Raw genomic sequence first — 12291 nt, 5'->3', positions numbered from 1 at the left:
AAAGAAACACACCGAACGTCATTGCCCCGTGACCAAGGCGAAAACGAAAAGGGTGAAGGATCCGGTTCCAACGGTAATATTTGGCATTTAATGCGTTTTGCAACCCCCAAAATCGATCCTAACGGCTAGTAACCGGTTGTAACGGTAACATATTACCGGTTACTGGGAGAAACCGGGTACGGGTTAGGAACCGGGTACTACCCGTTTATTATGAGAAAAAATAGAACCGGGTAAGAACATCCGGGTTTTTTGAACCTGGACCCGGTTCTCCTATGTATCGGGTTGGACCTGAAACCGGTTCCGGGCCGGTTCTATGGATTTGGGGTTCGAACCTGCCCATTGTTGGATCAGTTCTGTTTGTTCATGAAGGAAAACAATATAAATCATACCTGTCACAGCAGATAGTGCAGAGGAGAATCCTGTAAGGGAGTTCGACATGCCTGTCATCTTGATCTGGTTCCTCCTTAGGGTGCTGACTGATGATGGGGACTTAGAAACCGAAAAGGGTATCGGTTATGGAGAGGAGGTTTCGTGATGATGTTATGACTAATGGGGTGTGTGAATTGTGTAACTGAGTAACCCCTAAACCTCCACATAACTCTTCTTATATAAGCACCCAGGAGGAAACCTAATTAGTTACTAAGGGTAATATGGTCCATCAACAATTACCAACTAATTAAATAATAGGTTCTAATATATTTTGATCTCTATAATGTAAATGATTAAGATGGCTATAGATTAAATATTAAACATAATATATTTAATCTTACATTCTCCCACTTAGCCGAGTAATCATTTACTATGAGTATTAGCTAAGCCTGATCAGGAGTTAACACTCATTTTAGCCTTAAACAAGTACTATAGCAGAAAAATACAGCCGTTGAATCATTATGCGACTCAGGACCCCCATTAATCATACTATAGCCTTAATTTAAAACCTAATCGTCATGATCAAAATACGCGTAAGCCCTTTGTTTGATTTGTAACCTTTTATTTGTCTATATGCCATTATACCGGTTGAACATATTCTAATAGACATACAAAATCAAACTTGAGGAAATTTCATTAAACATAAAACATAAGCTAGTACAATATGCTCAAATAAGGTCTTTACATAATCCCATATTCCGAACATGTTCTTCATAAACCTTAGGAGGGAGACCTTTAGTCATCGGATCCGCAAGCATATCCTTAGTACTAATATACTCGATACAAAGATTATTTTCCTCAACACGTTCACGTACAAATAGATATTTCGTATCGAGATATAAACCAGCTCCAGTCGAACTGTTACTGTTCGAGAAACTAACGACAGCTGAATTATCACAGTAAAGCTTCAATGGTCTAGAAATGGAATTAACAATTTTGAGTCCAGTGACCAGATTTCTAATCAACATTCCATGACAGGTTGCGTTATAGACAGCAATGTACTCTGCCATCATTGTGGAAGTTGTAGTCAACTGTTGTTTATGACTCTTCCAAGAGATAGGGCCGCCTGCTAACATAAAGATATAGCCCGAAGTGGATTTCTTGTCATCTTTGCATTTGGCAAAGTCAGAATCAGAATAGCCCACCACTTCTAAATGATCACTTCTTCTATAAGTCAGCTTATAGTCTTTCGTCCCTTGCAGATATCGAAGTACCTTCTTAGCTGCTTTCCAGTGATCTAAGCCAGGATTAGTCTGATAACGGCCTAGCATTCTAGCAATATAAGCGATATCTGGACGAGTACAGACTTGAGCATACATCAAGCTCCCGACTACTGATGCATAAGGTATCTGGCTCATTTGCTCCTTCTCAACCTCTGTTGTCGGACATTGGAATGAACCGAAAACATCTCCCTTAACTACTGGAGCGATGGAGGGTTTGCACTGTTGCATGTTATACCGTGTAAGGACACGATCTATGTAGGCCCTTTGGGACAATCCTAAGATCCCTTTGTTTCTATCTCGGTGAATTTCGATGCCAATGACGTAAGATGCATCTCCAAGATCCTTCATGTCGAAGTTATGCGAGAGTAACCGCTTCGACTCATGCAACATGTCTAAACTATTACTTGCCAATAGAATATCATCTACGTAAAGGACAAGTATAGTAAAGTCACTCCCACTCATCTTGAGGTAGGTGCATTGATCCACTTGATTCTTCATAAAACCTTGCTTCTTCATGACTTCATCAAACTTGAGGTACCACTGACGTGATGCTTGTTTTAACCCGTAAATAGATTTCTTCAGCTTACAGACTAGATGCTCCTGACCTTCAGGCTCAAAGCCTTCAGGTTGCTTCATGTAAACATCTTCGTCCAAATCTCCGTTAAGGAAAGCGGTTTTAACGTCCATCTGATGCAGCTCTAAATCGAAATGAGCTACTAGGGCCATGACGATCCTTAATGAATCTTTACGAGAGACAGGGGAAAACGTCTCTTGATAATCAATTCCCTCTTTCTGAGTGTAGCCCTTTGCAACCAATCTCGCTTTGTAGCGTTCAACGTTACCATTCGGATCCAGTTTTGTTTTGAACACCCATTTGCATCCTACGGCTTTGACTCCGTTGGGTAATTCTACCAAATCCCAAACGTCATTTTTCTTCATGGAATCAAGCTCATCAATCATTGCTTTATTCCATTCAGAAGACTGATCACTGCTAATGGCTTCATTGTAAGAGATAGGATCATTGAGCTTTCCGGGATCCATTTCAGTCAGGTAGGTAACATAATCATCCCAATTAGGAGGCCTTCTTTGCCTGGATGACCTCCTGAGTAGATTATCGGGTTCAGCGTTGTCTTGGTTTTGAGCGTTTGATGTGCCTTCGTCATGAGGTATAATGGGTTCTGATTGTAGAGGTGAATTTGGAGTTGGTGCAGTAGCTTCAGGTGTAATAATTGCATTGGGTACAAGAGGAGTAATCGGAGTAATGGTAAGCGACGAGTCTCTCCCCCCCCGCGTCTTGTACGTCTTGCAATTCTTCGTAAGGGTTGGCACTGCTCCCACTGACCTTGAAATCCTCCAGGAACGCGGCACGCTTGGTTTCAACAATACGGGTGACATGGGAAGGACAATAGAAACGATAACCCTTAGAGTTCTCAGGATACCCGATAAAGAAACAGGTAACTGTCTTAGGGTCAAGTTTCCTTAGGAAAGGATTGTAAAGTTTTGCTTCAGCAATGCAGCCCCATACTTTCATATATTTAAGACTCGGTTTCCTTCCTGTCCAAAGTTCATAAGGAGTTTTAGGGACAGACTTAGAAGGAACTCTATTGAGTATATGAACAGCTGCTTTTAACGCTTCAGTCCAGAGGAATAATGGTAAGTTAGTGTTGGCTAACATACTGCGCACCATGTTCATAAGGGTACGGTTTCTTCTTTCAGCGACACCGTTCTGCTGAGGTGTACCAGGCATGGTGTATTGGTTCACAATCCCCTGGCCCTTACAAAATTCATAAAATGGACCAGGAGCTTGACCCACATCAGTATGTCTTCCATAATACTCACCGCCTCTATCTGATCTCACAACTTTAATCTGACGATCTAATTGCTTCTCAACTTCAGCCTTATAATCTTTAAAAGTTGTTAGAGATTCAGATTTCTCCTTAATAAGATACAAGTACATGTAACGAGAATAATCATCAATAAAGGTGATAAATGAAGTATGTCCTGTTATGCCAGCGATTTGGTAGGGACCACTAATGTCAGTGTGAATGAGTTCTAATAAATTAGAACTCCTAGTGGCACCTTTCTTATTCGCTAATGTCATTTTACCTTTAAGACATTTGACACATGTTCCAAAGTCAGAGAAATCGAGAGGAGGTAAGACTTCATCCTTTACGAGACGATTTAATCGCTCTTTTGAAATGTGGCCTAAACGCTGATGCCACAACATGGATGAAGTTTCTAAGTCTCGTTTCTCTTCCATCTTTGTGAGTGATTCATTAATGTTATATGACAACAAAGATTTGGAAAAGCCATCATCTAGTTCTAATCTATAGAGACCTCCATCCAGAACACCAGTACCATAAAGAACAGAATCATAATGGATAGAGAGTTGGCGATGACCATGGGAAACAATAAAACCGTCCATGTCTAACTTTGGTCCTGATACAAGGTTCCGAGTTACCTCAGGAACATATAAGGTATCATAAAGTTTAATACATAAACCAGTTTTCATAACTAATTGTAATGTTCCAATGGCCTTCACTTCTAATTCTCGATCATCCCCAACCTTAAGCGTTCTTTGGTTTCTTTCCAGCTTCCGGATTGAAAGGAATCCCTGAGTAGAATTGGTAACATGAACCATAGAACCAGAATCAAACCACCAAGAATTAGCAGGAACACTTAAATTATAGGACTCAAGTATCATAAAATAATCGTTACCTTTCTTAGCCAGCCACTCCTTAAAGTCAGGGCATTCCTTCTGCATATGTCCTGTCTTTTTACAGAACTTGCAGCGGATACTGCCTAAGGAGTTCTTAGAGCTGGAAGGTGCACTTGCATTAGTGTTAGGATTAGACTTATGGACTTTAGAAGCATCCTTCCTATGATAATTGTTCTTCCTTTTCTTAGAGTTGGAGGTGGTGAAGTTGGCAACATCAGTAGTGCGATCCATCCTCATACGCTCTTCCTCCTGTACGCACATGGCGACCAGCTCACTCATCGTCCATTTTTCCTTCTGAGTGTTGTAGTTGATCTTAAATGCTTCAAAGGATGAAGGAAGCGAAGTAATGATGAAATGAACAAGGAAACCATCACTGATTTCCATTTCCAGCCCCTTCAGCTTATTGGCCATGTCATTCATCATCATGATGTGCTCGCGAATGCCGCTCCTCCCATCATACTTAGTTGTCACCAGCTTGAGGATAAGAGTACTAGCGTGCGCCTTAGACGTCCCTTTGAACTGCGCCTCCACATGTTCCAAGTAGGTTTTAGCATCTTCAGAATCAGGAATAGCTCCCCTGATTGCATTGCTTATGGATTGCTTCATAAACATGAGAGACATGCGGTTACACCTAGTCCACTTTTCATGAGTTAACTGCTCAGCAGCAGTACTTTGAGTGGTAAGGTCCGCTGGCTTTTTCTCTCTTAGAGCATAATCAAAATCAAGCAATCCGAGAGTAAGCATGAGAGCATCCTTCCAAGCAGCAAAGTTATCACCAGTCAAAGGTGGAATCCCGCAGTTGGGTGCTGATAGTGGAAATAAGATGAGCAAGTTATGATACTAAGGAAGAAAAACTAATGTGATCTAAGGGCACGTTAAACTAAGGCAGGCAAAATAATGACCATTTTACATAATGAAGCTGTGATAATGTCTATTACTAAGATCAAAATAATAGACTTAACTAAAAAATTCTACTTAAACGAAAACAAAACAGCTTTGGCCAGAAGTGTAATCATTTAAGCATATGTGCAAAGTGGTTGTAACAAATCAGCTTTGGCCAGAAATTGAAACAATCACTTTAGTTATGCACTTGCTAAGTATACCATCTATGAAAGAATTAAATCAGCTTTGGCCAGATATTAAAACATTCATGCTTATGATGCACACTTAGCATAGCTTTCGTAATACTTGAATGATAAGTAGATGTATCAAGTCAGCTTTGGCCAGAAATGATATATCAAAAGCTCATTCAAGTTAAGCTATTCTGGTTTTGCAAAACATTATCTGATTCTGATTAATTAACTAAGTAAATTACAAAACCATTTATTTAATAGCAAACTACCCCTGATTAATTAACTAAGTAAATTACAAAACCATTTTTTCTTTAGTTCACATTTAAACAGCTTAAAATAATGAGATTGCGAGTCGCAACCACGATCTCGACTAATGACGTTATGGTTGCGAGTCGCAACTACGGTCTCGACTAATCACGTTATGGTTGCGAGTCGCAACTACGGTCTCGACTAATCACGTTATGGTTGCGAGTGATGATGTTATGGTTGCGAGTGATGACGTTATGGTTGCGAGTAGCAACCTCATGGTTGCGAGTAGCAACCTCGCTAACAGCTGCTAATTGTGATATCATAACCGAAAATTCGAAATCTAAGGGATTAAGAGATATTCTTTCCTGTTTTAAGCTGATCTAATTTTGTCAACAGATTTCGAAATTGCAATCTCTTTATCTTTTAACAGTTTTCTAAAAACTTTAGAGGACAAAATAGATCAAAACCAGGAAAAAACACTTAATAATCCGAATCATATTCCAAATCATAACAGAATACTTCGAATTTTCTCAAGAACATGATGAACCCTAAAACATAAAACATAAATTCTGGAACCCGAAATCTGAATTTTATTAGTTCTTTCTAAACAGATTTCGGTTAAACATAAACAAGTTAATTCCGAATGAACATATCATTAGTCTTTTTCCGAAAATCATGATTTCGAGTCGATCTTCATGACTGAAACCGGCTGTGACGGTTTTGAAAAAAAATTATAAAGAAAATAATCCGTTTTCCAAGTTTCAATCCCAGAATTATGGATACGAAAACAGAACTGACTAATCAACATATGCTCTGATACCACATGTTGGATCAGTTCTGTTTGTTCATGAAGGAAAACAATATAAATCATACCTGTCACAGCAGATAGTGCAGAGGAGAATCCTGTAAGGGAGTTCGACATGCCTGTCATCTTGATCTGGTTTCTCCTTAGGGTGCTGACTGATGATGGGGACTTAGAAACCGAAAAGGGTATCGGTTATGGAGAGGAGGTTTCGTGATGATGTTATGACTAATGGGGTGTGTGAATTGTGTAACTGAGTAACCCCTAAACCTCCACATAACTCTCCTTATATAAGCACCCAGGAGGAAACCTAATTAGTTACTAAGGGTAATATGGTCCATCAACAATTACCAACTAATTAAATAATAGGTTCTAATATATTTTGATCTCTATAATGTAAATGATTAAGATGGCTATAGATTAAATATTAAACATAAGGGTTGAGATCCTATACAAACAGTGCTAATTATAAGAACCGTAAGAACAGATCTGAACCATTGTTAATTTAAATCAAGGGTTGATATTGATTATAAATAAAACTCTTATAATTAAAAATTACTACTAACAAATTAGGGGTAATTTTGTAAAATTGCTAGTCATTTGACTATTTTCTATTAAATACAAATTCCACCAAGGTTTTTTAAACTAAAATAACTTTTATATACTTCATTATTTTTTTTTTAAATATATACCATAAAATCAAGTATTTTTTTATCTTTAATATGAGTACCATATTGCTATACCTTTTTGTATTTATAAAAGTGTTTTTTAAAAAAAGTTAACAAAAGGTGTTTTATATTTGTGCTAATAAGGTGCTGATTATGTGTTAATTACAAAATAATACAAACAAACACCAAAAGTAGATATAATCAGCACATCTGGTGTGCTGATAATGGAGAACGATTGAAGATGTTGTGCTAATGTCGTTTATGTTGATAATGGAGAACGATTCGAGGACGATGTGCTGATAATGAAGAACGATTAATGATGTTGTGCTAATTATATAGTGTTGTGCTGATTATATTTTTTGTAATTATTTTTAATTAGTTATAAATAAATATGGTCAAAAAGTCTAAATTACCCCTAAACTAATTTTTTATTGATGGACACTTGTCAATTATGTATTGGTTCTTATGGTTCTTACAAACTTAAGTGTTTGTATTTGATCTCATTCCTTAAACATAATATATTTAATCTTACACCCATCTCTAATTCTTGCACGGGCGCACGGCCTCATAATCTATGTTTCTATGTTCGGTAACCCATCACCCATGTTGGGTCAGCTAACTAAAGCCCAAAGGTATCTGGGCTCATTATTGTTGATCTAGAATTCTAGATTTTAAAACATTGAGGTACAAATTAGGGGGGTTTGTTCAAAAATATTGATTACTTTAGTTGGGATCCGGTTTTCTACTAGAATAAAGTTAAGCAATTGAATGATACCCCTTTGTACTTGTAGTGATGCATAAAGAGACCAAACCCAGAAACCATGCCTAGAGCTGAAAACTAACCGAACGAACACGAATAAGACCTTGTTCGTGTTCGTTTGTTAAAAAATATTTGTTCGCGAACACTTATCGAACGAGATTTTATGTTCTTGTTCATTTGTTAAGAAAATGAACTTGTCCGTGTTCGTTTGTTAATTTTAGGCAACGAACAAAAACGAACGTTGATGAACACAAATGAGCACAAACTACTGTTCATGAACACAAATGGAAACAAGTGAACACAAACAATATAATACACTAACACTTATTAGATATATAATTTGTCCGAATTTTTGAAGTGTTTAAATAAATATAAAAACTAATAACACTAATAAACTATCGAACACAAACGAACACGTTACCGAACATTTACGAACATAAACGAACGAACGGCAACCTCTGTTCATGCTTGTTCATTTAACTAAACGAACGAAATTTCTTGTTTGTGTTCGTTTGTTTAATAAACAAACTAACACAAATGAACTTCCCGTCGAACGGCTCACGAACTGTTGGCCGAATGTTTGGTTCGTTTGCAGCCCTAACCATACCCATCAAAAATCCTAAAACTAGATTTTTTTTATTATACCCGGTTTCATACCTGACCCTACCTGTAGCATTTATAGGGTACAAAATCCCGTTCTTGCTCCGCCACTGCTCGTACCGGGTTCTAATTCCTATCTGAATCAGTTCCAAAGGGTTCGTTTTTTTGGTTCAATAACCGGCTACATACCCAAACCAATTATTCCCGAAACCGGTTTCTGACCACTGTGACCATACTTGTACCAGACGATTATTTATATAACATCGCTGCTCCGTGTTGGTTTTCTGATGACAAAGTTTGCCTTCCTTAACTTTAGGAACCAACCCCCAATGTGAGGTTCAATTATCTAGGTCTCGATTTCTATAATGCACTTGTTGTTGATAAGGATTTTAAAGTGTCTACGTATTTAGTACTGCATTTGTTCATCAATTACAACATATATGATTGTTAATCTGCTATTTTCATATATTGTGATAGATGAGGACCAAACCCCCCTCATGAAGATTTAATCCGAGGTAAAACATAACATACAATGTCTTTTTGTTTTCATGAGTTTACATCACACTTTCTTTCTTATGTATATATTCCCAAATTCAGGGGTGCAAAAATGACCTGTAAAAAGCATGACAGAGTAGCTTCTCAAAGCTAATTTGTTACTCGCATCATCAATGACATCATAATCAATTTATTTCATAAGTAATCGAATTCTTTTGCACTAAGAATATACTTAAGACGAGTTTTGACCCATTTAAACTGTTTTTATTTTTAATTAATATTACGTGGTTGAGATAAAACATATATCTAATTAAACAACATATGCAAAAGACTGAAATTGCCATCCATAGAGTAAAAGTATGGTTTTGAATGGCGTGAGCCTGAACTTGGAGCCATGTTCTTAATCGTTTATACAGGTTTTTATCAGAAATGTAGCTTACAAATAGACACAATTTGAAAAGCTGATCAGTCTACTCTTGATATATAATTTCAATACATAACAGACTTTTTCTTTTGTATACATGTGAAATAGCTAACTCGAGATGGCCGCATACAAAAAGAAAACATAGCGAATGTTAGTTTAGATTAGATCTATATAGTGGGCTGTTCATTTTTGCCATAAACTAGGTAGTAAGCATTGCATATCTAGTGTTTATTTACGAGACTAACATGATACGTGGATGGAACAGATGAAGAATTTAGAAGGTGCACTTGAGAGAGTGAAGGGGGTCGCTAGAAGCAAAAACTGAACATTAAATGCTCACAATAATCCGGTAATGTTAGCACACACAGAGGGTGATGTTAATGATCTCAGTGTTCAAATTCGTGAACTGAAGGTATAATTCTTCTTATCTACTTAAAATGACAATTGCTTTTCGGTTTACCTGTTGATACGGGTCAACCTGATTTGATTACAGGGAGAGCTAAGACAGATTCTATATGCATATGTGTTAAATGAGCTGTACTTTGATCTCAAACAAATACTATATACAATAGTTTTATTTAGAAGGTTTCCTCAATTAAAATGAATCTAATTACATTGAATTTTTTTTTTTTTTTTTTGAACGACAAATTTGGATCACTGACGAACCACTGGAGTATCATCGTGCCACCAGCGGTATCACCCGATCATATTCATCTCCACTAGGCATAATGCCTATACACCAATTCAGGAGGAAACCCAATAAATATGGGAAACCCCCCTTGTGAGAATCGAACTCAGGACCTATTGGTTCCAAAGCCTTATCCCACCCCAAAATGCCACTAGGCTATAAAGCAATGGGCAATTACATTGAATAAATACAATAGAATAGGACATATAGCAAAACCCTTGTTTAATGTGCTGCATGTGGTTGCTGCTGTTTATTATTACTTTAAACATAAAATTCACTAACAAAGAATCTTTTGTCGATTTGCTTTTCCATTTTTTTAATTAAGTCCACTAATTACTTACTACATCACATTTTGCCTAATTGAATCCAGAGTGAAGAACAACCATGGCCGCCATAACTCACCCACTTCACTCTCTAACCCTCACTTTCAAGACCCCAAACCCCAGATTCACACCCCTCCCCAAACTCACCATCTCAGCCACTTCAACTTCAAACAGACATATCTCCGGCCGAAAGCTAACCGCCGCCGTAATCGGCGGCGGTCCAGCCGGATCCTCTGCCGCAGAGGCATTGGCATCCGGCGGGATAGAGACATACCTCTTCGAGCGCAGCCCGAGTGGCGCAAAACCATGCGGTGGCGCCATCCCGCTCTGCATGCTCGAAGAGTTCTCAATCCCGCCGGATCTCATTGATAGGAAAGTAACACATATGAAAATAATATCCCCATCTAACCTCACCGTTGACTTCGGTAAAACCCTGAAGCCGAACGAGTACATCTCCATGCTCCGCCGCGAAGTACTCGATTCCTACCTCCGATCACGTGCCGAATCGAAAGGGGTCACGCTTGTTAAAGCACTTGTAACAAACCTTGACGTCCCGTTCCAACCTAACCAACCTTACATCGTCAACTACACCGTCAACAACAGGATGAAATACCTTCCTGTCGACGTGGTTGTTGGCGCCGACGGCGCCAACAGCCGCGTCGCGAAAGCGATTGGTGCAGGCGACTACGCCTGCGCCATCGCTTTCCAGGAGAGAATCAAACTCCCTGACGACAAAATGGAGTATTACGAAAACCTCGCGGAGATGTACGTCGGAAACGACGTCTCACCGGACTTTTACGCGTGGGTTTTCCCCAAATGCGACCACGTGGCGGTCGGCACGGGGACCGTGAGCTCAAAGCAATATATCAAACAATATCAACAAGGGGTCCGGTCGAGGGTCCACCCGAAGATCGCGGGTGGGAAGGTGATCAAAGTGGAGGCCCATCCGATCCCAGAGCATCCCCGACCGGTTAGAGTCCGAGGTAGGGTCGCTCTGGTCGGGGATGCAGCGGGGTACGTGACGAAATGCTCTGGCGAAGGGATATATTTCGCGGCGAAGAGTGGGAGAATGTGTGGTGAAGCGATTGTGAAAGCGTCAGAGGGGGGTCACAGGATGATCGACGAAAGTGATTTGAAAAGAGAGTATTTGAAAGAATGGGATTCGCGGTACAAAATGACATTTAGATTCTTGGATTTGTTGCAGCATGTGTTTTATGGGAGCAATGCTGCAAGAGAGGCTTTGGTGGAGCTTTGTGGAGATGAGTATGTACAGAGAATGACATTTGAAAGCTATTTGTATAAGAAATTGGCTAAGGGAAATAGTTGGGAAGATTTTAAGATGGTTTCGAATACGATCGGTAGTTTGATAAGATGCAAGCTTGTTGGGAAACAAATGGAAGCATTTGACCCAAATGTTCTTGCTAAGGTTGTGGGATGATATCCTGTATTGATTTGAATGAATAATAGTGGTGGCAACTTGCAAGACTGCATAAGATTTCATAACGTATGTGCATTTCTGTTGTAAGTTTGTATTCTTTGACTAATTAGTTCCACAAACACTAGATTGTTTATTTCCAATATGAAAATGAGAATGCATTAATAAGTATTACTTACATTCTTGTGCAAAAGTAGGAGTGGAGGGGTGTTTTAGCCCAACCTGTGTAAATCCTCACCACCAACCAATTATAGTGTCACGTCTCATCCCAAATCGTGTGAACCCATACCACTTGTAGCAGTGTTCTAGCTCCATCACTTTAACCCCTACGCTTCCCAACCATTCCTGAACTCCATTCTATCACGAGTTGGTTTGCCAACCCGCATATGAGCCGATCTAGAGC

At 38.9% G+C, this 12291-nt stretch overlaps 1 protein-coding gene and 1 long non-coding RNA gene across 2 annotated transcripts; both read left to right on the top strand.

Annotated features, from left to right (window-relative positions):
- The first annotated feature begins 8650 nt into the window (after positions 1–8650).
- LOC110875071 lies at positions 8651–9972 on the top strand. The gene is made up of 3 exons (XR_002556492.2): positions 8651–8854; positions 9001–9038; positions 9708–9972. It is a non-coding gene; the product is annotated as an uncharacterized LOC110875071 (long non-coding RNA).
- A 500-nt stretch (positions 9973–10472) lies between these two features.
- On the top strand, positions 10473–12066 carry LOC110879946 (geranylgeranyl diphosphate reductase). The gene has a single exon (XM_022128496.2). The coding sequence runs from the start codon at positions 10515–10517 to the stop codon at positions 11889–11891; it is 1377 nt and encodes a 458-aa protein (XP_021984188.1). The 5' UTR covers positions 10473–10514; the 3' UTR covers positions 11892–12066.
- Positions 12067–12291: the final 225 nt, after the last annotated feature.

This window comes from Helianthus annuus, chromosome 9, assembly GCF_002127325.2.
Source record: "Helianthus annuus cultivar XRQ/B chromosome 9, HanXRQr2.0-SUNRISE, whole genome shotgun sequence".
Lineage (NCBI taxonomy): Eukaryota > Viridiplantae > Streptophyta > Magnoliopsida > Asterales > Asteraceae > Helianthus > Helianthus annuus.
Note: the sequence above shows the minus strand (reverse complement) of the source record. Positions and strands in the feature narration are given on the sequence as shown.